Source organism: Diplotaxodon limnothrissa, linkage group LG4, assembly GCF_057381915.1.
Source record: "Diplotaxodon limnothrissa isolate DT_005_m linkage group LG4, D_limnothrissa_male_GT1.1, whole genome shotgun sequence".
Classification (NCBI taxonomy): Eukaryota; Metazoa; Chordata; class Actinopteri; order Cichliformes; family Cichlidae; genus Diplotaxodon; species Diplotaxodon limnothrissa.
This window is the reverse complement of record NC_140599.1, coordinates 11,936,220-11,960,090: the sequence shown is the minus strand read 5'-3', so window position 1 is coordinate 11,960,090 and position 23,871 is coordinate 11,936,220. Positions and strand designations below refer to the sequence as shown.

The following is a 23,871-nucleotide window of genomic DNA, read 5'->3' as shown; positions in this document are numbered from 1 at the left end:
CTGTTTAAGCTAGCCTTCGAAACAAATTAGATTTTAACTTCTACCCGTATCAAGTTTGTGCCACGCCACTTACCTTTAACTATTCTGTAATGATAACTGTATTTTTTTTTGTTCTTCTATTGTTGTAATCCTGCAATACGGCACTTGTGTGAAAATTGAATTGAAACTGAGAAAAAGTTACAAAAATCTAAGTTTACGTTGTTATATTTTAAACATTTCTATTTCTTGAAAGAATATTACAAGGAAGTTCATAATGAAGATGTCATGGTCCGGAGTCTGTGACTCCGTGTTTATGTTTTAGTTCATTATTATTCTGTGGTTTTGGGTACCTTGGGTGGTACTCTTCTGTTTCATGGTTCATGTTCCTATGTTCTGTGTCCCCCAGTCTGTGTTAAGTTGGTGTGTTATGTCATTACATGTATGTGTTTCCTGTTTTACTTTGAAGGTCCGTGTCTGATCTCAGTGTGTTCAGGTTACTTTTCCCCTGTCTTGTCAGGTCGAATTACTCCCAGCTGTGCCCTCCTTTTGTGTCTCATTCCCTCGTTATCCTTCTGTGTATTTAAACCTCGTGTCTGCCTCTGTTAGTTGCTGGTTTGTCTGTGTTGTTCCCCTCGGTCTTCCTGCGTCTCGCCGTCCGTCTCTCTGTGTATTTCCCCATACCTCCCTGCATCTTCGTTCTGGTTTGTTTTGTTAGTTTTGCCCAGTTTAGGTTTTCCAGTTTAATGTTCACCTGCCACTTCTGTTTGTATCTAGTCCTGTTCAATAAATACTCACCTGCATCAGAGCTGCTGCATTTTGGGTCCCATCTTCAACTCCACACGTCCGCCACCCCGGACACGACAGAAAATGAGGATGGAGAAGAGGATGATGAGGATATGGATGAAGATGATGTATGGGCAGATAAATGGGAAGATAAAGAAGCTACACAGATTTCTATCTCTTCTTCTGAAGAAGAGAGTGAGGAAGATCATGTTAAAGATATAGATGACGATGGAGAAGAGGAAGATGAGGATATAGATGCAGTTGATGTCAGTAACGATGAGCCTAGCACTGAGGAAGATGAGGATGAAGAAGATGATAATGATGAGGATGAGACTGTGCCTGCTGTTGCCTCTAACCATACTGGCAGCAGTGGTATCAAAGGTGACATTTCCAATATATTTCCTATTGGTATGTTTGGATAACAAAGACCTTGTTTGTGTATGAAAATAACTCTTCCTCTTTTTTCAGCAAGTGTAACACCTATGATGAAAGAAGTAAAGGGTATTGTTAACATCCCTCCTGAGGCAAGACAGATTATTTTATTTAAATGATTCACTGTGCTTTACATTGCTGGAAGTTTTGAATATGTCACTGATCTGAGATTACTCTACACCAGCACCGTCATTAAGCTAGAAATGTGGCAAATACTATGGTTCAGCATGACATACAAAATTACAAATGTATGCTTTACCCCATCCAGTCCAATTATTCATAATAAATACTAAAATATTCTTCATTGTTTTTAAAACAGAAGAGTACACATCATCCTGACATGCCAAGATCTGAAGTCAGTGGAAATAACAGAGATGTGGCAAAAAACACAGCAATCAAACAGCTGAATGTTAAGAAAGAACCTGAAGAGAAACTGAGTGAGTTATTCAAACACTAAAAGCACTTGATTTACATTTTTACATTTACAAATGTTTTAGCACATGTGTCCACACAGATAACTACTATAGTAGTTTTGTTTGCAGTTTGAATAAGTATTATTTACTTTCCAAAAGACACTAAACAGCCATTTTATTTGGTACACCTGTCCCATCCATCCATCCATCCATCCATCCATCCATCTTCTTCCACTTATCCGGGGCCAGGTCACGGGGGAAGCAGCCCAAGCAGAGAAACCCAGACCTTCCTCTCCCCTGTCACCTCCTCCAGCTTGTCTGGGAGAACACCAAGGCTTTCCCAGGCCAGCCAAGAGATATAATCTCTCCAATGTGTCCTGGGTTTGCCCCGGGGCCTCCTCCTGGTGGAACATGGCCGGAACACCTCACCCGTCTAGGAGGCATCTTTGTCAGACACATGAACCACCTCAGCTGGCTCCTTTCGATGTGAAGGAGCAGCTGCTCTACTCTTAGACTCTCTTTCGTAGCCTTCTGCTACTTGGCTGTACCTAGAAATTCTGTCCATAAAAATTACAAACAGAATCAGTGACATCACCCACAGGAACGAGTCCAACTTATTACCGGCTATGCGGACAAACCTCTTGCAACGGTTGTATCAGGATTGAATGGCGGGTAGCAATGGGCCAGACACCCCATATTCCCGGAGTACCCCCCACAGGTTACACAGAGGAATATGGTCGAATGCCTTCTCCAAGTCCACAAAACACATGTAGACTGGTTGGGCAAACTCCCATGCACCCTCAAGTATCCTTGAGAGGATAAATAGCAGATCCAGTGTTCCACAACCAGAACAAAAATAGCATTGTTCCTCCTGTATCCAAGGTTAGACTAAAGGACAAACTCTCCTTCCAGCACCATGGCAGAGAGCTTCCCAGGTAGGCTGAGGACTGTGATCCCCCTATAGTTGGAGCACACCTTCCAGTTCCCTTTCTTAAAGATGGGAACCAACTCGGTCTGCCAGTCCAGGGGTACTGCCCCTGATCTTCATGCAAAATTGTAGAGGCATGTCATCTACAACATCCAGAGCCTTCAGTAACGCGTGGCAGACCTCGACCACCCTAGGGGCTCTGCCACCAAGGAGCTTTTTGACTTCCTCAGTGACCTCGCCCCCGGACATTGGCAACTTCGAGGAAGTCCTCGAAGTATTCCTTCCACCGCCCGACAATTTTCACAGTCGAAGTCAGCAGTGCTCCACCTGCACTATACACAGTGTGGGTAGAGCACCACTTTCCCCCCCTAAGTGACCTGACGGTTTGCCAGAATCTGTTCGAGGCGGTCTGAAAGTCTTTTTCCATGGCCTCTCCGAACTCCTCCCAGACCCAAGTTTTTGCTTCAGCTACTGCCTGCACTGCATTCCGCTTGGCCTGTCGGTACCTGTCAGCTGCCTCCGGGGTCCCACAGGCTAACCAAGCCCGATAGGACTCCTTCTCCTTCACCTCTGTTGTCCACTGTTTGGTTCGGGGGTTACCACCACAACAGGCACCAACCACATGGCGGCCACAACTCACTGCAGCGGCTTTGGCTGTGGAGATGCTGAACATGGTCCATTCGGACTCAATGTCCCCAGTCTCCCTTGGAATGCTGTTGAAGCTCTGCCAGAGATGTGCGTTGAAGATCTCACGGACCTGGGCCTCTCCTAGACGTTCCCAGCACACCCTCACTATACGTTTAGGTGTGCCAGGTCCGAGTGTCCAGAACATATGGCATTAGGTCTGGTGATACGATTACAAAATCGATCATCGACCTGCGGCTTAGAGCATCCTGGTGCCATACTTATGGACACTCTTATGTTTGAACATGGTGTTCATTATGACCAAACTGTGGTTTGCACAGGAGTCCAACCTCAAAACACTGCTCGGGTTCAGATCCAGGAGGCCGTTCCTCCCAGTCACGCTCCTCCAGGTCTCTCTGTCGTTGCACACGTGAGCATTGAAGTCTCCCAGTAGGACAACAGCTGTCCAGTTGCTCATTAATGAAAATATCTAATCAGCCAATCACATGAGAGCAACTCAATGAAGACATGGAGACATGGACCAGATGATCTGCTGAAGATCAGACTGAACATCAAACTAATTCTAATAATCCCAAAGTGCACATGCTCATATTTTAATTACTTTTCTTTTTTCAGAGAAGACAACAACAAGCACAATTTCAATACCTGGGAAACTTGCCCCGAAGATTAAAGAAGCTTATGGTATCGTTAATAGCCTTCCTGAGGTAAGATGGAGGAAGTTTCTTCAAAATATTTTACAGCACGTTACAGTGCTGGTAGTTTCCACCCTCATGAAAATACAGCTGATTCAAAATTACTTTTATCTTTTAATCCAGCATTGTCCTTTTTTTTTTTTCTTTTTTTTTTGGCCTGTCCCCAGCCTTGCCGTATTGGTCTATTTGATTCACCTTTGCTTTTATTGTTTATTTTATTTTATTTTCACTTGCTAAACACGGGACAGACTTGACTGGGGAAAAGAAAAAGGGGAGAAAGAAAGAGGGAAAGAAAAACAGCGGGGAAGAGGAACAGAGATAAAGGGCAAAAAACAAAAACCAACAAAATAAGCAGACAAAAAACACATATCAATCACCTGGATCACCTGTTGAGAAAGGAAAAAGAGAAAACAAGCAAAAAAAAAGTGCAATATAATAAACAACATCATCGCAATGATCTATGTGAATATAACAGTAAATACTAAATATTAGTACTAAATTATTATTAAACGTTATTGTGCAGCACGTAGGATCGACAGCACACAGTGTGCTTTGGGGTAGGAGCCAAAAGGGGTGTAGTTTGTGTGTGTGATCACCCGTGTGTACACCTGTGAGCATGAGCGCGCTTCTATGTAACAGGTTCCTTCATGTAATGATCTGCTAGAGGGTGTGGGGAGCCACAGCCCCGCCCTCCAGGGTATGAAGCAGGTATGGAGGAGATCAAGACTCCAGACATCCAGAGGCCCCCAGAACACAAGAGACCAAGGAAGACCAACAGAGGGGCAGCTGCGCCACTGTCCCCGAACGAGCTGAGGAGAGCCCCAGATGAGGGGTCACTCAGCAGCCGTGGCGCAGAAGCCAGGGGGGGTTGCAGTGACGTGCCCGTGAGCTCCGCCGGCAGCCAGCTGCGCCAGAGCGACCGAGCCCCAGGCCGAGAGGCCGAGGGCACCCCACCCCCGAAGGGGCCCAAGTGAGCCCCAGGCTCCAGGCCCCTACAAGCAGCCACCAGGAGTGAGCCGGTGCGTACCTGGATGCCAATCCCCGGGCACAAAGAAGCACCAATGCACCGATGTCTGAGGGCATCTGCCACTGGCCTGAGATGTCCCTAGAGAGGTGGCGTCAGATACCCAACCTGACATATAGACACAAACAAACAGGCACACACAGATACAAACATCCATTCCCACCCTCATGCTCTCATATGCAATTACTCAGCACTCACCCAACGTGGAGACAGACATAAATAGACACTGTACACACAATCACACTCCCCAAGCGTACTCTAAGCCCCAGATCTAGGTACCCTTGCCCCTGGAGGGGGAAACTGCGCCCAGACCCAGGTAGTGTTACCTTTTTCCCTGGGGTGGAGAGAAGCAGGAATAGTTCTCCAGGCTTTTTGAAGGACATTCAAAGCTCTTCTTTGGATGTTGGCTGTCTTCTGTTCTGTTCTCTGACAAGATGATCCCACACTGCTTCACTAATGTTGAGGTCAAAGCTGTGGGGCGGCCAATCCATGACGGACAGTGTTCCATTGTGTGTTAAAGATATTTCTAATTTATTTTCAACCAATGCCTCACACTTGAACATGTGTTTCAAACGGATCTTGTTTAAAATTGCTTTCAAAATAAAACTGTCCAACTTGAGGTGAATGTTTTTATGGTTTGGTGCTATATGAATACAAATTGATTAAATTGAATTTTGCTCAAAATGATTTTCATAATAAAACTGCATATTATTTTCCTGATCTACTTTTACTCCATCCAAACTTACCTTTCAAAAGAAATTATAAATAAGGGTACTAATATATAATTGACTATCTTTGCACCAGAAGACTAGACATCATCCTGACACGACAAGATCTGAAGTCAGTGGAAATAACAGAGATGTGGCAACAAACACAGCAATCAAACAGCTGAATGTTAAGAAAGAACCCCAAGAGGAACTGAGTGAGTTGTTCAAACACTAAAAGCACTTGAATGTTGAAATTCTATTTTGTGCATTTTTTGTAGAAGTAGTAGAAATCCGGTTGCAATCTATTTTCTTTGCTCTTCTATTGTCTGCTGTTCCTTCTATCATACCCCAAAACCAGAGAACTTTGGAAAATATTAATCAAAAGCATGCAAACATTGTAGTATTATTTTTAATCAGTTGTTTTAAAACCTTTAAAAAATATACCAAGGAAGTTCAGAAAAAGGAGTATGCATTAGCTCAGAACTAGTTATGAAAATCTTAGTGTACATGGTAATATTTTAAACATTTATATCCCTTTTGTACAAGAACACAAGGAAGATCGTGTTAAAGATCAAGATGAAGAACAAGAAGATGAGCACATGGATGAAGATGTTGTTGGTGATGATGAGCCTAGCACTGAGGAAGATGAGGATGAAGAAAGTGATAATGATGAGGAAGAGACTGTGCCTGCTGTTGCCTCTAACCATACTGGCAGCAATGGTATCAAAGGTGACATTTCCAATATATTTCCTATTGGTATGTTTGGATAACAAAGACCTTGTTTGTGTATGAAAATAACTCTTCCTCTTTTTTCAGACAGAGTAACAAGTGCAATTCCAACACCTGGAAAACATGCATTACAGATGAAAGAAGTAAAGGGTATGGTTAACATCCCTCCTGAGGCAAGACAGATTATTTTATTTTAATATTTTACTGTACTTTACATTGCTGGATGTTTTGAATATGTCACTGATCTGAGATTACTCTATACAAGCACCGTCATTAAGCTAGAAATGTGGCAAATACTATGGTTCAGCATGACATACAAAACAAATTACAAATGTAAGCTTTTACCCAATACAGTCCAATTATTCACAATAAATATTAAAATATCCTTCATTGTTTTTAAAACAGAAGAGTACACATCATCCTGACATGCCAAGATCTGAAGTCAGTGGAAATAACAGAGATGTGGCACAAAACACAGCAATCAAACAGCTGAATGTTAAGAAAGAACCTGAAGAGAAACTGAGTGAGTTATTCAAACACTAAAAGCACTTGAATATTGTGTTGAGCTTCTATTTTGTGTACTTTTTGTTGAAGTAGAAGAAAAACAGTTTCAGTCTATTTTCTACAAGTTTCAAGGTTGTCCTTTAAGAGCTTTTCTTACTTTATGTCAGCATTTACAAATATTTTAGTACATTTGGGGCGTTCGTGGCTCAAGAGTTGGCAGTTCGTCTTGTAATCAGACAGTCTTGGTCGTTGTGTCCTTGGGCAAGACACTTCACCTACCGCCTACTGGTGATGGCTAGAGGGGCTGATAGTGCGATATGGCAGCCTCGCTTCTGTCAGTCTGCTCCAGGGCAGCTGTGGCTACAACTGTAGCTGCCTCCACCAGTGTGTGAATGCGAGAGTGACTGAATAGTGGAATTGTAAAGCGCTTTGAGGGCCCCTAAAAGCAGAATATAAATGCAATATATTATTATTATTATTATTATTATTATTATTATTATTATTATTATTATTATTATTATTATATGTGTGCACAGCTAACTACTATAGTAGTTTTGTTAGCTGTTTGAATAAATATTATTTCCCAATGTCTTTGTATTCAAAACAGATCAGGTGTGTTCTGTAATGAATAGTTGTACTTTTCAAAAGATATTATCCAGCCATGTTTTTAAATTTTTTCTGGTATACCTGTCCAACTGCTCATTAATGAAAATATCTAATCAGCCAATCACAGGACAGCAACTCAATACAGACATGGAGACATGGACAAGATGATCTGCTGAAAATCAGACTGAACATCAACATGAATCTAATTCTAAAAATCCCAAAGTGCACATACTCATGTTTTAATCACTTTTCTTCTTTCAGAGAAGACAACAACCAGCACAATTTCAACACCTGGGAAACCTGCAGTGAATATCAAAGAAGTAAAGGGTGTCGTTAATAGCCTTCCTGAGGTAAGACTGTATTTTATTAAAAACTTACCATTCAAAATAAAGATAATTAAAACACTCCTGTCATTAAATCACTTGCTCATATGGGATTGTCTAATTGTTGGTGTTTTCTGTGTATTATTGTAGGGTCTTTACAATATAAAGCACATTGAGCCGACTGTTTTCATAGTTTGGTGCTATATAAATAAAATTGGATTAAACTGAATCTTGCTCAAAATGATTTTCATAATAAAACTGCATATTATTTTCCTGTTTTGTTTTTCTCTGCAAGCTTACCATTCAAAAGAAATAATAAATAAGGATACTAATATATTCTTGGTTGTCTTTGAAACAGAAAGCTAGAGATCATCCTGACACGACAAGATCTGAAGTCAATGGAAATTCCAGAGATGTTGCAAAAAACACAGCAATCAAACAGCAAAATGTTAAGAAAGAACCCAACAAGGAACTCAGTGAGTTCTTCAAACACTAAAAATTCTGCATTTGTGTTTTGTTGTTGTTGTTGTTGTTGTTTTGTGCCTATGAATTTATCAATTTTTGTAGTGGAGAAGGTAAAAATCCAATTTAAAAATTGGAAATCTGTAAATTGAAAATCTGTAAATCTGAAATTTACTATGCTGGTGGGGACTAAAATCCTGGTCCCCACAGGGCTGAAGGCCTCACACTCAAAATGTGGTTTTAGTGTCAGGGTTACAATTGGGTTGTGGTTAGGTTTAGGGTTAGGCATTCATTTTTGATTGTTAGAGTAAGCAGCTAGGGAAAGCCTTATGTCAATGGGATGTCCCCATGAGGATAGCAAACCAGAGATGGCAGGGCCTGAAAATGAAAGAGAAATTGTAAATTCAGGATCTGATGTCAGTGGAAACCAGTGGTGGCCTCAAACACAGTAATCAAAAAGCAAGAGAAGCAAAAAAAACCCTGTGTGTTTCTTTTTTTAAATTTTTTATATGTTTTCTGAACCCCGGGCTGTGTCAGATGACCATCAACATACAGAGGTGCACTTCTCTGGCCACAGTGTAACTGAAGTACAATCCATGAGACCAGAGATGAGGTAAGATGTAGCTGTCATATCATTTAGGCAAAGATTTATCATTTATTCACAGTATTAAAAGTTTTTTTTAACTGCATTTATTTCTGCAAAAACAGCTCTACTTGAAATAAGCCCAATATTCCTAAATGTGACAAAACTGTCTTGTTTTGAGAAAAAAAATCTGCCATTAAGGTAAGTAAAAGTTGCTTGGCTAGAATCCTTAATCACGTGTCTTCCTTTGTTCAAGATGTAGAAAGAAAAAGAGATCAGTGTGAGTCATACTGGTGCTTTAGCCGAGCTGTTGGCTATTGCAGTTTATAGGGCTTGTTTCAGATGTTTGAAGATTGAAGCCATTTTCTATCTATCATGCATCTAACTGATTTATACCTTTAAATTAGACAAAACTGTCTAAAATTTAGGATTAATTTAAGAAAATGTGACTTATTTCAAGGAAAGACACCCTGACAACCTTATTAAGACATCCTTATTAAAAAAAAATCTTTACCTATAATGAGTATTATGCTTTCTTCAACAAGCTGTTTTCAGAAATTATTTCCTTACTTTAGTGTTTAATTGTGTTTAATTGTGTTTAATTTATTACAGGCCATTACAGGCCTTTCCATACTCTTGAAATAAGAAAGATAATGTTATTCTTCCAGAATAAGAACGATTATTTTTCTTATTTCAAGAATCAGAACCACGATCAGAATTGGGTAAGGTTAGATTAATTTGCTAGTTTTAATGACCTTAGCCAAACAACTTTAACTTACGCCATTGGCAGATTTTTTTTCTCAAAACAAGACAATTTTGTCAGATTTAAGAAAATCTGGCTTATTTTAAGTAGAGCTGTTTTTGCAGTGTAGCCTGTAACTGGTAAATAAAGCTCAAGATGAGCTGAAATATTTTATTAAGAAAAAGTTAGACATATTTTCCTAGAATTAGCTTAATTTTCCTGTGCAAAACTTGCTTGGTAAGAATATGTTTTCTTTCAAGACAAAAAATATGAAAAAAAAATTCCATAAACAAGCGTTTTTTTACTCGCAGTGCGGACATGTCAGAGGCCCCATCACCTGGGCCCTCAGCCAGCTCTGGTTTGGATCTTGATCAACTGAAGAGGGAAAAAGTAAAAATGGAACTAAAGGTTTTAAAATTAAAAGAATACTATTATACTTTGAAAATAAAAGAACTTAAAAAATGAGGATTAATGCTTCTGTAAAGCTGACATTGCAGAGAATAAATTAAATGATCGCTGTGTTTACGTCCACAAACTGACACACATTATCTGGAGGTTTCTTGGGTGGAATGTTACTTTTGAGAAAAGCTGCAAAGTCAAGTGTGCTGCATTTATACACCGTACTTTTTCTTTGCTATACTCAGGTTTCCTTTAGTATTGTTGATTACAGTGTTTTACTTTGTTTCTGTGATGGAATAGATAGATGGTATTTTCTTCTGTAAAATGTGAATAAACAATATTGATGCTTTTTATCTGTAAATTGCGCAAATGTTATGAAACTGTGTTTCTTTTAGACTTTGCCCAAGCTGCAGTAATCATTGTAAGACGTAGCCTGTAAACAGCATCATGCAATGTCTTGAACCACTGCTCATTTCTTTATATTTTGCATAAGGAGCAAGAGATTTTAGAAATTTGTAAGACAAAAGCAATAGATTAGACAAAAATATTTTCATGGAAATTTGTTCAACCATAATGAGAAAATACAAAATGAAAAAAGGAGAGTTTCAGTGCTGTGTGTGTTATCTTTGGCATTTTTCTTTTCTTTTTTTATTCAAAACCTAAATATAGTTAGGTATATATAGACTAGATTCAATTGATTTACGTGAAATAACTCAAGAAAAAAAGTTATCAGGCTATATTTAATTATCCTATAGGCTCTAATTCTTAATTGACATTCAGGTCCACACTCCATGCCAGTTGGTGGCATTAATGAACCAACTAGCTTTTTGACAACCACGGACAAACACCAAGAAGATTTTTTTTTCCTTGGGAGAAAAAAAGTAAACTTAAAAAAATCTCATGTCTTTTGAAGAGTAAACTTTAAAAGTAAGTACTGAGTTTTATCTCATTTATTTATGTAGCGATACAAATGTTGCAATATCTTTTTTTTTTCTTTTTTTGTTGCCTGTCCCGTCTGGTTCTTTAGCCATCAGAATTATTGTCTGAAGGCCAAGAAAGATGCCCAACGGCTTTACTTTACCAAGTGGATCATCACAGCCTTGCTATATTGGTCCATTAAAGGGGCAATCCTAAAGATTGCCCCTTTAATCCTAAGGGAATCCTAAGGGAATCCTAAACACTTCACCCGTTGCTTACTGGTGGTGGTCAGAGGACCCGGTGGCGCCAGTGTCCGGCAGCCTCGCCTCTGTCAGTGCGCCCCAGGGCAGCTGTGGCTACAATGTAGCTTGCCATCACCAGTGTGTGTGTGAATGGGTGGAAGACTGAATGTAGTGTAAAGCGCTTTGGGGTCCATAGGGACTAAGTAAAGTGCTATACAAATACAGGCCACTGACCTTTGTTATTATTATTTATTTATTTTATTTTCAGTTTTTACAGACAGGACAGACATGACTGGGGTATAGGAAAGGGAGAAGGAAAGAAAGAGAGGGAGGGAGGGAAAGAAAAACAGGGGAAGAGGGACAGTGAGAAAGTGCACTTAAAAAAATCACCTGTTGAGAGCAGAAAAAAGAAAAAAAGAGAAAACAAGGGAAAAAGAGAGCAACATAATAAACACAACACCATCGCAATAATCTAGCTACGTGTAAATAACAGTAAATACTAAATATCGAATGTTATTATCCAGCATGCAAGGCCGACAGCGCACAATGTTCTTTGAGGTAGCAGTCAAGAAAGGTGCAAATTGTGTCTGTGAACAGTAAACACCCGTGTGTACACCTGTGTTGATGAGCGCGCTTGTATTCAAAAGGTTTTTTCCATGTAACGATCTGCTAGAGGGTGTGGGGAACCATAGCCCCGTGCCCCAGGGCATGAAGCAAGCATGGAGGAGATCCAGGCCCCAGACATCCAGAGGCACCCAGAGTGCGAGAGCCCAGCGGAAGGGCATCCATGCCAGCCAGCTGCGCCAGGTGGACGAGCCCCAGGCCCGGAGGCCCGAGGTTCGAGGGCCCCCCACCCCCCCAGAAGGGGCCCAATCAAGCCACGGGTTCCAGGTACCGCCAAGCAGCCTCTGCAAGTGAGCCGGTACATACCTGAGCGCCTAGCCCCGGACACCAAGAATCACCAATGCACCGACGTCTGAGGGCATCAGCCACTGGCAGGGAGTGTGGTGAGGGGAGTTAGGCCTCCATACTTTGGAGGGCCTGAGATGTTCCCAGAGAAGTGGAGTCTGAGATCCAACCTGACATATAGACACAGACGAACAGGCACACACAGACACAAACATGCATTCCCACCCTCATGCACACATATACAAGTACTCTGCACTCACCCAACGCGGAGACAGAAACAAATGAACACTGTGCACACAATCACACTCCCCAAATGTACTCTATACCCCAGGTCCAGGTACCCTTGCCCACACCTAGACCCAGGAGATGTTACCCTTTTCCCTGGGGTGGAGACAAGCACACCGTCCCCGGCTCCGCAGTAGCAGAAAGGCCCTGCATCCCAGACCCCAACAGGATGGCCAACTCCTCCTCCCAGCCCCTCCGTCCCAATGGCTAACAGAGAATGGGGGTGTGTGAAGACCCCATACCTCCCTCCGCCCGCTGATATGTAGTGTTGCTGCATGCTGTTCTAAAGTGCATTTAAAACACGGGAGGGCATGGTGCTTCCTGCCAGAGAGCAGCAGGTGTCAGCACAGCCCTTCCCAAGAAACCTCAATGTTTACATGTATTTAAAATTGAGAGGTGGGCACCAGCGCCAGAGGTGAGGTTGAATACACAGACTGTCCTCTGGATGGCGTATAATATGCCCACCTCCAAGGCCCTACATGTATGTGTTATGAGAGTGTGAGTAATGTGGATGTCTAGGTTGTGGAATAAAATTGAGGCACAGGTGGCCCGAAGGAGACAGAAGGGAATCCAACACTGGCATGATGTTTTTTTTTTTCTTTCTTTTGCTTGAATGATTCATAGTCAGTTATAAGTGGCCTAATAATCTAAAAAAATTAAAAGACTTCGAAAGACTTTAAGGAATCCCAGAGAAAAAAAAGATATGCAACTCTAAACTTTTGCACAGTACTGTGTGGTCAGCTACAGAAGGACTGGACTGATAAGAGTTAGGCTAAGATTTAAAAGAGAAAAAAAAAAGAAAAGAAAATCTGCCTCCTTGGAACCAAAACATATGAAAAATGACACGTGACTCAAGATTTTTGCACAGTACTGCAATTGTGCACATTGTACACATGTGCAATTTTAAAATTAACTGTAATTTTATTAGGTTCTTAGTAGTATGACTTCACAATAACATGTATAAATGTCAGTGGCTGTAATGTGATATGGAGAAATAAAAGAGACAAAATAAATTTTGAGAATAATTTATTTTAAGTTAATCAGAACGCAGTTGTTATTGATTGTGAGGCTTTATCTGTCTTTCTAATGCGCATGTGAGATAAACAGACCTTTTCAATGAAGCTAAGGCTGACACTAGAGAACCCCCCTGGAGGTTGTTTGAACATAAGCTTGTGGTTGTAGAAAAACGGAAGCTCTTCGGGTGTCTCAGTAAGGTAGTGGGAGTTACTAGTTTCATTTTTACTGCTTTGGGAATCATCAGCTGCCTGTGGACATAACTGAGGTAATTATTCTTTTTGTTTGTTTTGTTTGGATTGATGATAAACACTATGTACTTAAGCAATCCGTGGATAGCTAAAGTCATAGCCAGTGTTGGGAAGGTTACTTTTAAAATGTATTCCATTACAAAATTAATTTTAACTTTCGCCCTCACGTCTCAGCTTGGCCACCTGGAGCCTGTTGTCTCTTGGATCTCTGCTCAGTAGTGAATCTGTTGCCGCAAAGCAACTAAGTTATGGATAATAAGAAGACTAATATCAGTATAACATAAATACAATCAGTGGTTAAATTTAGTAATAGCAATTTCTGCAGTAAATGAATCATTAATGCCTGGATCATTTTGGTTAATCATACAAAATTTTATTTTCTGAAAAAGTAAGCTAAGAAAAAATATTTCAACAGGCATATAAAAACAAAACAAACCATATATTGTATCCCAACACCACATACAACATATTAATCTTCGCTTTTTATCATATTCATCAACAAATGCTATTATAAATGCTATGTACACAATGTAAGAACATAATAAAAAGGTTCATACTGGTTGTGCACTGGGATGCAACAGTATGGGCTAATATGTGAAAGCCATGAAGTTCTAAAGAAACAGTGAGTTGTGCAGCATGTCCTACCTCATGAAGAGCATCCTGTTACTGGCTGTATTGTGTCTACTGTTATGTTGGTATCTTGGGGTAGCAGCTAAATGGCTTTGTGGAATCGGAATCATTTTGATTGTGGTGTCTTATAAGATTTGTCCAATTATTCCAGGAAAAGTACCAGGTCTTTCTAAGAAAAAGAAGTAGATGAGCTTTTACTGTGTTAGTTATTTATCATTCAAATGTGTGACAGATGATATATCGAACTGATTTAATTAACAAAAATAATTTTCACACAAATTTTTCCGTCCATAGTTAGAAAATATAGTCATCTGATATTATCTCATTAATCTCATATTTAATCAGATAACAGAACTGTAAAAATGTATTGCACAAAAGTATTGACCCACCTCTTTTTCTTTATATTAATAAAGAGAGTAAAGATTAGTCTTTATACTACTAGGAAAAAGTAGATGTAAGGATTTGTGGAAATATACATGGAAATACAATACAGAGTTTTAAAATGGCAACGAGTTTGAAAGTCAATCAATATTTGGTACGACCACCTTTATTCTTCGACACAGTCTGAACTCTCTTATGCAGCTTTGTTCTCATTTCTTTAAGTAGTCTTCAGGAATAGATTCTACTCTGGCTGACTTTCACCAGTTTGTGAATTGTCCCACATGGAGCAACAGGACAACTGACCTACTGTATGCTAATTTGAGAGATGCATACAGTGCCACCCCACCCTCACCTTTACTACAGAGCCCTCTCGCCCCAGGAAGGCAGCAGGCCCAGACAAGGTGTGTCCTAGGATGCTAAAGGCGTGTGCTGCTGAACTTGGGGAGCCATTAAAACGAGTCTACAACCTCAGCCTGCGACTGGGGAGAGTGCCCACCCTCTGGAAGACATCCTGCATCGTCCCAGTCCCCAAAAAAAACCGGCCCAATGAGCTGAATGACTTCTGACCGGTGGCACTGACGTCACATCTTATGAAGACTCTACAGCGGCTCTTCCTCAGCCTCCTCCGACAACATGCCCAGGACCCACTACAGTTCACCTACAAGGTGGATGTCAGAGTGGAGGATGCCATCCTGTACCTCCTACATAGAGCCCACTCACACCTGGACAGGGGAAAAGGCACGGTCAGGATCCTGTTTCTTGACTTTTCCAGCGCCTTCAATACAACCCAGCCCTGTCTGCTCCAGGAGAAACTAAACAGGATTGTTTAGGTTGTTTGGATCTCTGACTACCTCACAGACAGACCGCAGTACGTCAGGCCACGTCTGACACTGTGGTCAGCAGCACAGGAGCACCACAGGGAACTGTGCTGTCCCCTCTTCTCTTCACCCTGTACACCTCTGACTTCTGCTATCACCCTGAATTATGCCATATTCAGAAGTTTGCAGATGGCACGACCATCATGGGGTGTATCTGGGATGACCAGGAAGAGGAGTACAGAAGTCTGGTGAGGAACTTTGTCACATGGAGTCACACAAACCACCTGCAACTCAACACCTCAAAGACCAAGGAACTGGTTGTGGACTTCGGGAGGTCCAGACCAGGTCCACTGCCAGTTCAGATAGAGGGAGAGGAGGTGAAGGTGGTCAACACATACAAGTACCTCGGGCTGTGGGTGGAAAATAAACTGGACTGGTCATGCAACACGCAGCACCTCTATAAAAAAGGCCAAAGCCGACTGTACTTCCTCAGGAGGCTGAGGTCTTTTAACATCTGCAGGAAGCTCCTGAAGATGTTTTACCAGCCAGTGGTTGCTGGAGTACTTTTCTATGCTGTGGTGTGCTGGGGGAGCAGCACAGCAAAGAAGGACTCATCCAGGCTGGAGAAACTAATCAGGAAGGCTAGCTCTGTGGTCGGCATGAAGCTGGACACTCTGGTGACAGTGGCAGAGAAAAGGACATTAAAGAAACTGATGGACATTATTATGGACCGTGGCTCAGGGGGTTGGGAATCGCATCTGTAACCGGAAGGTTGCCGGTTCGATCCCGGGGCTCTCTGTCCTGGTCATTGTGTCCTTGGGCAAGACACTTTACCCTACTTGCCTACTGGTGTTGGCCAGAGGGGCCGATGGCGCGATATGGCAGCCTCGCTTCTGTCAGTCTGCCCCAGGGCAGCTGTGGCTACAACTGTAGCTGCCTCCACCAGTGTATGAATGTGAGAGTGAATGAATAGTGGTATTGTAAAGCGCTTTGGGTGCCTTGAAAAGTGCTATATAAATCCAATCCATTATTATTACAGGAATGCAAAGTCCATTCCTGTATGCAAAGTCCCTCCGCCACAAAGTGCCAGACAGAGTGGAGTCGCCGAGGTGCGTAGTGTAAAAGTCCCCAAATTTTGCTTATCAATAATAACTCTTAATCATCATAAGAATTCTTCTTTTATTAACATCTTCGTGAAAACTGTTGAGGTGGGTTTCTATGTCATAAGCAGTTCCCGTGGGAATAATGTTTAGGTGGACCAGAACGTTTGTCCCTATATATTTCACTTTTCAGTTTTATCCCTGGAACTTTGCATACAGGAATGCAAAGTCCATTCCTGTATGCAAAGTCCAGGAAATGCAAAGTCCATTCCAGGATGGACTTTGCATTTCTTCCCTTGTGCTGACCAAGTGAACAAAGAATTCAATATTCACTCTTGTCACTCCTTTTTTTTTAATGATTTTGACTGTAATTGACCAAGAACATTATTTTAGTTAAAAAATAAAATAAAAATAACAATATGGTAAATGTAAAACATATAAATTGTATTAATTTACTGTATAAAAAATAGTGTTTTGCAAAAGTCTTGAACCACAGCTCACTTCTTTATAGGAATATTTACTGAAATATGTTCACACAGACAGTATACTTATTATTAATAGAAATAGAATAGAACGTGCCTTGAGGCAACTGTTGTTGTGACAATTCACTTTATAAATAAAAATGAACTGAACTGAAATATGTAACTAAACCATGTTTGATAGCGTTCCATACTGTAAAAGTAAAAGAATACAGGCTCTGAACTGTACTCAAAGTATGAAAGCAAAAATAATCTCCTTAAAGCACAAGTCAACTAATCATATTTGTACAAAGGTAACTGAACCTTCGTATGTTATTTTAATATAAGAATAAAATACTATTAGTACATGATGATAAAAATATTCACATTTAATTCTAATGGATGTGCTTCAATTGAATACGTTACATAGTGAAAAAGGATTTTACAAAAAAAAAATAAAAATTTTTTCTGGTGCCTAGATTGTAGAGGGTGAAAGTAAAATGAGTACAGTCTGGGTTTAAAGTGAAATTCAGTAGGTGAGGAATCTTATAGTCTATAGGATCTCAGCATAGGTAAAAGAACCACAACACAATCATTTCTAATGTGAGCTCCAGTAGCTTTTCTTAGTGCATGCTGTGATCAGCATACCATACGGCCACCGTTTTTTAAATGCAGTTTCTATACTGTAAGACTTGTAAAAATCAGCTTCTCTTTGTTTTCTTAAAAGAGACAATGATGCATAAATAGTTTTTAAGTTTTTTTGTGGATATTTTGTTGACTCCATTAGGGGAATAGGGGGATTTCACCTGCTTCACTGAAGAGGTGTGCCAACCTGCCTAGACATCTTGCCCCTCCTTTACTATTACTATTAAACAAGTTAATAAATTAACTTATAAATAACTAAAAGGTAATATTTATGAAGTTATCATAGGCCAGTTAGGTTGAGGTGGGTTTCTGTGTCATAAGCAGTCCCTGTAGGAATAATGTGTAGGTGGACCAGAACGTTTGTCACTCTAGTTTATTTCACTTTTCAGCTTTATTCCTGGAACTTCAGAGGAAAAGAAAAGGTGGAATTTAGGGATATGTTCCTCAACTTGAAAAAGAAATACGTAGACGGAGTGGAAGGCATCCCCTTTGTTGGAATAACGAAGGAGAATCTTAAGAAAGAGCTGAACTGTCTACGTATCAGATGCAAGGATCTAGATGCAGCTTTACTAGATAAAACACGGGAGCTGGAATCATTTAAAAAGCAGTACAATGATATAGTAAAGTCTTTCTAAGATGCTTTATTCAAACAAAGAGAGGAGCTCATTGGACCAGTGAACCAGATGATCAAAAAGGCTGGCAATGAAGAAAAAGAGATAGTCAGCGGGGGAGCTGGCCCCAGGGAGGGGTCACCTGCCCCTCCCTTCCTTCCCTCCCCATCTCCAGCTGCCTCCCTCTTCCCGCTCCACCACAACCACCCACACATGCAGGGCCTTGGAGTAGGGGTATGTCACCAGGGTGCAGAGGAGGCTACCCCCCCCCCCCCCCCCTCTCTGTCCCCTTCTGGCTGCCTCTGCCTCAATTTTATCCCACAACTTAGACATTCACATTACTCACACCCTCATTACACATACATATAGGATCTTGGGGGTGGGCACGATACACGGAGTCCAAGTTACCATCAGGGTGTACACCTCACCCCTGGCATCGTTGCCCACCTCTCAATTTTAAATACACGTAGACATTGAGGGCTAGCAGGAGGGACTATGCGCTAGGGCTGGGCCATATTATACCGTTCACGGTAATACCGGTATAATGTTAGGCTACGATAGGAAAATGAAATATCGCGATAGAATATGAGTAAAACGCGCATGCGCAGTGCCTTTGTTTTCATACGCACATGGCCGATTGTTGAGTGAAACAGATGAACCAGAATTGGTTTGTAAAAATGGTGCAACTTCAGTGATGTGGAACTGGTTTGGTGTTTGTCCGTCAGATACACGACAAAGCACATTTTTTTGCAGAACATGCAAGCGGCCGTCGGACTAAGATGCCCTTAAATCTGGGAGTAATCTGGGTCCTAAACTCCGTATGCTTCAGGTCAAACGAACACTGCAGCATCACTAAGAGTTAAAAACTGTCTAAATTCTTTCATCTTTAATAAAACGATCAGCATTGCTGCTTTACCAGGTGTAACTATGAAGTTTAACTTCCAGGCATCCATGAAAACAAAATGTATTACATTTAACGGAGTTAGAAGCTAGCAGAAAGCTAGCGGAAGTTAGCTCGCTAGTTTCGCTAGTTACCTAAGCATGATATTGCATGTTCTGACTGAGAGATTTCTGAAAAAAATCAAACGTACAGCTCTGCTATCACTTCCAACATAAATGAAGTTAGAAAACTAAACAGCAGTGATGTTTGTAAAGTTACTGAAGTTGGGCTAGCTGGTATATAATTATGTGCTACGTGATCGCTAGCGACACAGCTATGTTAGCATAACATAAACAGTGAAGCTGCAGGACGAACACTAACACTTTTCCACTTATAAAAGTTAACGTTAAGGTTCCTCATGGTTAGAGACAAATGCAATCGCATGGCAGGATGCTGTAAAAGGACCAATCTTCAGTCAGGAGAACAACTGAGATAATCCATCCACAATACGAGGTTAGTCATTAATATACTGCAACAACATGGGAATAGAGCAGCTGTGATAGAATTCACCATTAATGAATCAATGGTACAGAAGTGGAGGAAGCAAGAAGAATGAGTTTAATAAAGTTTGATTTATCTGACTGCTTTGTTTCGCTTAATGTGCCTTATAATCCCGTGCACCTTATGGTCCGAAAAATACGTACTGCACACTGCAGTTTAATGTTGCAAAGCACCTCTTTTTAACTTCAGTGGATATTATACATGGTTATGCTCAGGATATGTCAGCCCATTTCTACTGGAAATGCCTTTTGGTTAAACTTTCAGCAAGGAATTTGCATTTGCACTGTTACATTTTTATAAAGCTTTAATGTACATAAAAACCAGCTTCTTGTTTAAGTGAAAATAAATGGAAGGTTGTCTTTTTGCGCTAGTAATGTTGTGGAGTTGTATTTTGTCTCGCATCAATTATATCGTCAGTTATATCGTTATCGCAAATTTTCAAATATATATCGTGATAAATATTTTTGGCCATATCGCCCTGCTCTACTATGCGCTTACCTGCTGCTCTCTGGCAGGTAGCTCCATGCCCTCCTGGGTTTTAATTGCACCTTAGAACACACATGCATCAACATTACAATGAGCGGGTGGAGGGAGGTTTGGAGTCTTCTCTCACCCCCGTTCTCTGCGGCCTGCTGGAGTGGGGGGGCTAGGAGGAGTTGGCCGTCCGACTGGGGTGTGGGGCCTCCCTGCTGCTGCGGAGTCGGGGCGGTCTGCCTCTCCCCACCGCAGGGAAAAGGGTAACACCACCTGGGTCTGGGTGCAGTTCCCCCCTCCAGGGGCAAGGGTACCTAGACCCGGTTCGTAGAGTACGCTTGGGGAGTGTGATTGTGTGTACAGCGTCTCTTTATGTCTGTCTCCACGTCGGTTGAGTGTGAAGTGCACATGAGAGCATGAGGGTGGGAATGGATGTTTGTATCTGTGTGTGCCTGTATGTCTGTGTCTATATGTCAGGTTGGGTATCAGACGCCACCTCTCTGGGGACATCTCGGGCCCTCCAAGGTTTGGAGGCCTATCTCCACCCACCACCACTTCCCCTGCCAGTGGCGGACTCCCTCAGGTGTCGGTGCGTTGGTGGTTCTTTGTATCTGGGGGTGGGCGTCCGGGTACACACCGGCTCACTCCTTGGCGGCCGCTAATTGGGGCTCGCTCGGGCCACTTCGGAGGTGGGGTGCCCCCGGCCTCTCGGCCTGGGGCTCGGTCACTCAGGCACAGCTGGCTGCCGGCGGAGCTCACGGGCGCGTCACTGCAACTCCCCCTGGCTTCTGCTCCGCGGCTGCTGAATGAGCCCTCATCTGGGACTCTCCTTAGCTCTTACTGGGACAGTGGCGCGGCTGCCCCTCTGTGGGTCTTCCTTGGTCTCTTGTGTTCTGGGGGCCTCTGGATGTCTGGAGTTTTGATCTCCTCCATACCTGCTTGATACCATAGAGGACAGGGCTGTGGCTCCCCACACTCCCTAGCAGATCATTACATGGAGAAACCTTTGGAATGCAAGCATGCTGATCCACACAGGTATGCACACAGGTGTACACATGGGTATTCACAGACGCGGACTACAGCTTTCTTGGCTGCTGCCTCAAAGCACACTGTGCGCTGTCTATCTTGCGTGCTGCACAATATCGTTTATTATTTAGTAACTGTTATGATATTTTGATACCACGGTAAGCATTTACAGGATATTGTTTTATACAGGAAAACTGTTACTCAATAAGGCCAATCTACTAGTTGTTTTTCTCTTTCTCTGTGACCCAAGAATTAATGTGTAGGACTCACAAGCTGGTACCCCAAGGTCGAAAACACCACAGAGATGAGACCACTTCCTTACTCCCATCCTCCCTTTTTCTTTATCTCCTGGAAAAGGCTCGTTAAAGGCTAGGTGGTTCGTTTCAGAATTCACTAATGAAAGAACTCTGTATTTTATGTCTAGGAGTGTATTTTGCTGGGATGATCATATATTATAGCTGAACTGATAAACTACACACAGGATACTTCTTTGCTCACAAGGCAGGAAGACGTTTCCTTATTTAGTCTGTACCGGTTTGAACTGGGAAAGCTGACACACGAACCTTTTTTTTCATCTATATAAACTGCTGTGTATCAAATAAACCTTTGAGTTGATTTGGGAAGGCAACCTGAAGCAGTCTGTGTTTCCTTGTTCTCCCAAGCTGCTCCCGGCGCTGTAACTAACCCAGCTGAACGGCATACCTGAGTGTTACTTTAAATAATTAGGAATCTTAGAAGGAAAGGACAAAACTCTGCTTATCGCTCACGCCACGGAGGAAACCCGGGACGGCAATTTCCTTCAGTAACTATTGATATTTACTGCTAGCTAGTTTTAGGGATGGGTACCGGTGTCCGGTGCCATAAACGGTAGTAACCAGACCGAAAAGCAGCGCACATTTCGGTGCTTTATTTCGGTGCTTTTTTTTCCTGAGCTGTGATACACTTCTAGCCAATCATTTTACGTTTCCGAGGATAGTAGGCGGGGCCAGGTACGTACGTTCTTTTATGCAGAGCTACAGATTAAAAATGCCCAAGGCGAAGCGGTCAAAAGTCTGGCTGTACTTCACAGCAAAATATGCAAACTCAGCAGCCTGCAACAAGTGCTTTAAGCTGATACTGTCAAAGGAAGTAACACCTCAAATCCGATGAAACACCTGGCGACGGATAGCGGGGTTTTTTTAAAAGCCGAGAAATGCGCCGTATTTGATGGCAGCAGCAGCCGTTCTTCTCTGCGTGAGTAGCTTAATGTTGTTCGTGTGTAATTTACGTTGAGTAGGCTAACCACGTTATTACATTAATGCATGTAAGGTGAACTAGCAAACATCATCATAGCTACATGCGGCTGTCCTCTTGTTTGATGGCAGATGCTCCCTTCACCCTGGCCAAAAAGGCTAAAATGACCAAAGAAAAAGAGGGAAACAGCTAAACATGAGAGGTTTTTGGATAAAGTTTGTATTCCAGCTAAGTGATACCATATATGCCCCATAGCTGCAGAAAAGGCTAACATTGTTATCTTTTTACAAAAAACCAGCTGAATATGAGAGGTTTTTGGACCAATTTTGTGTTCTCCATTCTTTAAGCACCGGTTTGAGCACCGTTTGAGCACCGGCACCGTTTCAAAAGTACCGATTTGGCACCGGTATCGGATAAAACCTAAACGATACCCATCCCTAGCTAGTTTATTGTGATGGTGCTTTTTTTTTTTCTTATTATGTTGCTCTTTGTTGTTTGCTTTCTCCTCTGTTTTTTTTCTCCATACAGGTGACCCAGGAGTTTTGTTTTTTTTGTTTGTTTGTTTTTTTCTCTCTTCCCCCCCTTCTCACCATCTCTTCTCCCCTTTGGTTTTCTTTCTTTCTCTCCCTCTCTTTCTTTCATTCTTTACCCCTGTCCTATCCCACAATCATGTCTGTCCCGTTTGTAGCAACTGAAAATAAAATAAGTTCATAATTATAATAAAGGTCAATCAAATGGACCAATATGGCAAGGCCATGATGATCCACTTGGTAAAATAAATCCGCTTGGCATCTTTCTTGGCCTCAAGACAACAATTCTGATGGCTATAGATCCAAACGGGACAAAAAAATAAATAAAAAAAAAAAGAAGAAAAAGAGATAGGTCATCTAAAATCTAGAGTGAAAGACGCTCAACTGGAGCTTAAATTAGAAAAACAGAAAGGACAAAAGCTCGCACCGTTGGTCCATAGAGGCGTGATGGGGAGATGTTATGGGGAGACTCCGACTCCGTCTCAGATCTCTCCACAGATTAAACCTCATCCACCTCCAGTGCAAACTAAATTTATTCAAGTGCCTCCAAAACACCCTGGCAGACGTGTAGGAAGGCCTTCCCCAGTGTATCCCCCTGTAGAGTCTCCATCAACACCACCTTTCCTCATTTCTGGTGATGGATTACCACCAATTGATTGTTAAAAATTAACTGCTAAAAATTCAAAAGGGTTTTGAAGCATTTGATAATTTAATTTAACAGGCCAAGAGTGGCCAACTCCAGGCCTCAAGATGTGGTGTCCCACATGCTTTAGATAACACTCTGAATCAACACCCCTGAATCAAATGATCAGTTCATTACCAGGCCTCTGGAGAACTTCAAGAAATGTTGAGGTAATTTAGTCATTTAAATCAGCTGTGTTGGATCAAGGACGCATCTAAAACCTGCAGGACAGCGGCTCTCGAGGCCCTATTTCAGGAAGCCGGTTTAGTGCA

At 41.8% G+C, this 23,871-nt stretch overlaps 1 protein-coding gene across 1 annotated transcript; it reads left to right on the top strand.

Moving 5' to 3' along the window:
• Positions 1-722: 722 nt before the first annotated feature.
• LOC146633364 (uncharacterized) lies at positions 723-10,017 on the top strand. Its single transcript, XM_085352189.1, has 12 exons — positions 723-1,143; positions 1,231-1,286; positions 1,514-1,631; positions 3,796-3,884; positions 5,701-5,818; positions 6,150-6,332; positions 6,420-6,505; positions 6,738-6,855; positions 7,704-7,792; positions 8,124-8,241; positions 8,765-8,840; positions 9,864-10,017. Exons 1-12 carry the CDS (start codon positions 723-725, stop codon positions 10,015-10,017), a joined length of 1,626 nt encoding a protein of 541 aa, XP_085208315.1.
• Positions 10,018-23,871: the final 13,854 nt, after the last annotated feature.

Coding starts and splice junctions, on each gene's coding strand:
- LOC146633364 (XM_085352189.1), top strand. CDS start 723: ATGTTCACCTGCCACTTCTGTTTGTATCTAGTCCTGTTCAATAAATAC. Junction 6,333..6,419: donor TGGCAGCAATGGTATCAAAG/GTGACATTTCCA, acceptor CTCTTTTTTCAG/ACAGAGTAACAAGTGCAATT. Junction 8,242..8,764: donor AGAACCCAACAAGGAACTCA/GTGAGTTCTTCA, acceptor GGGCTGTGTCAG/ATGACCATCAACATACAGAG.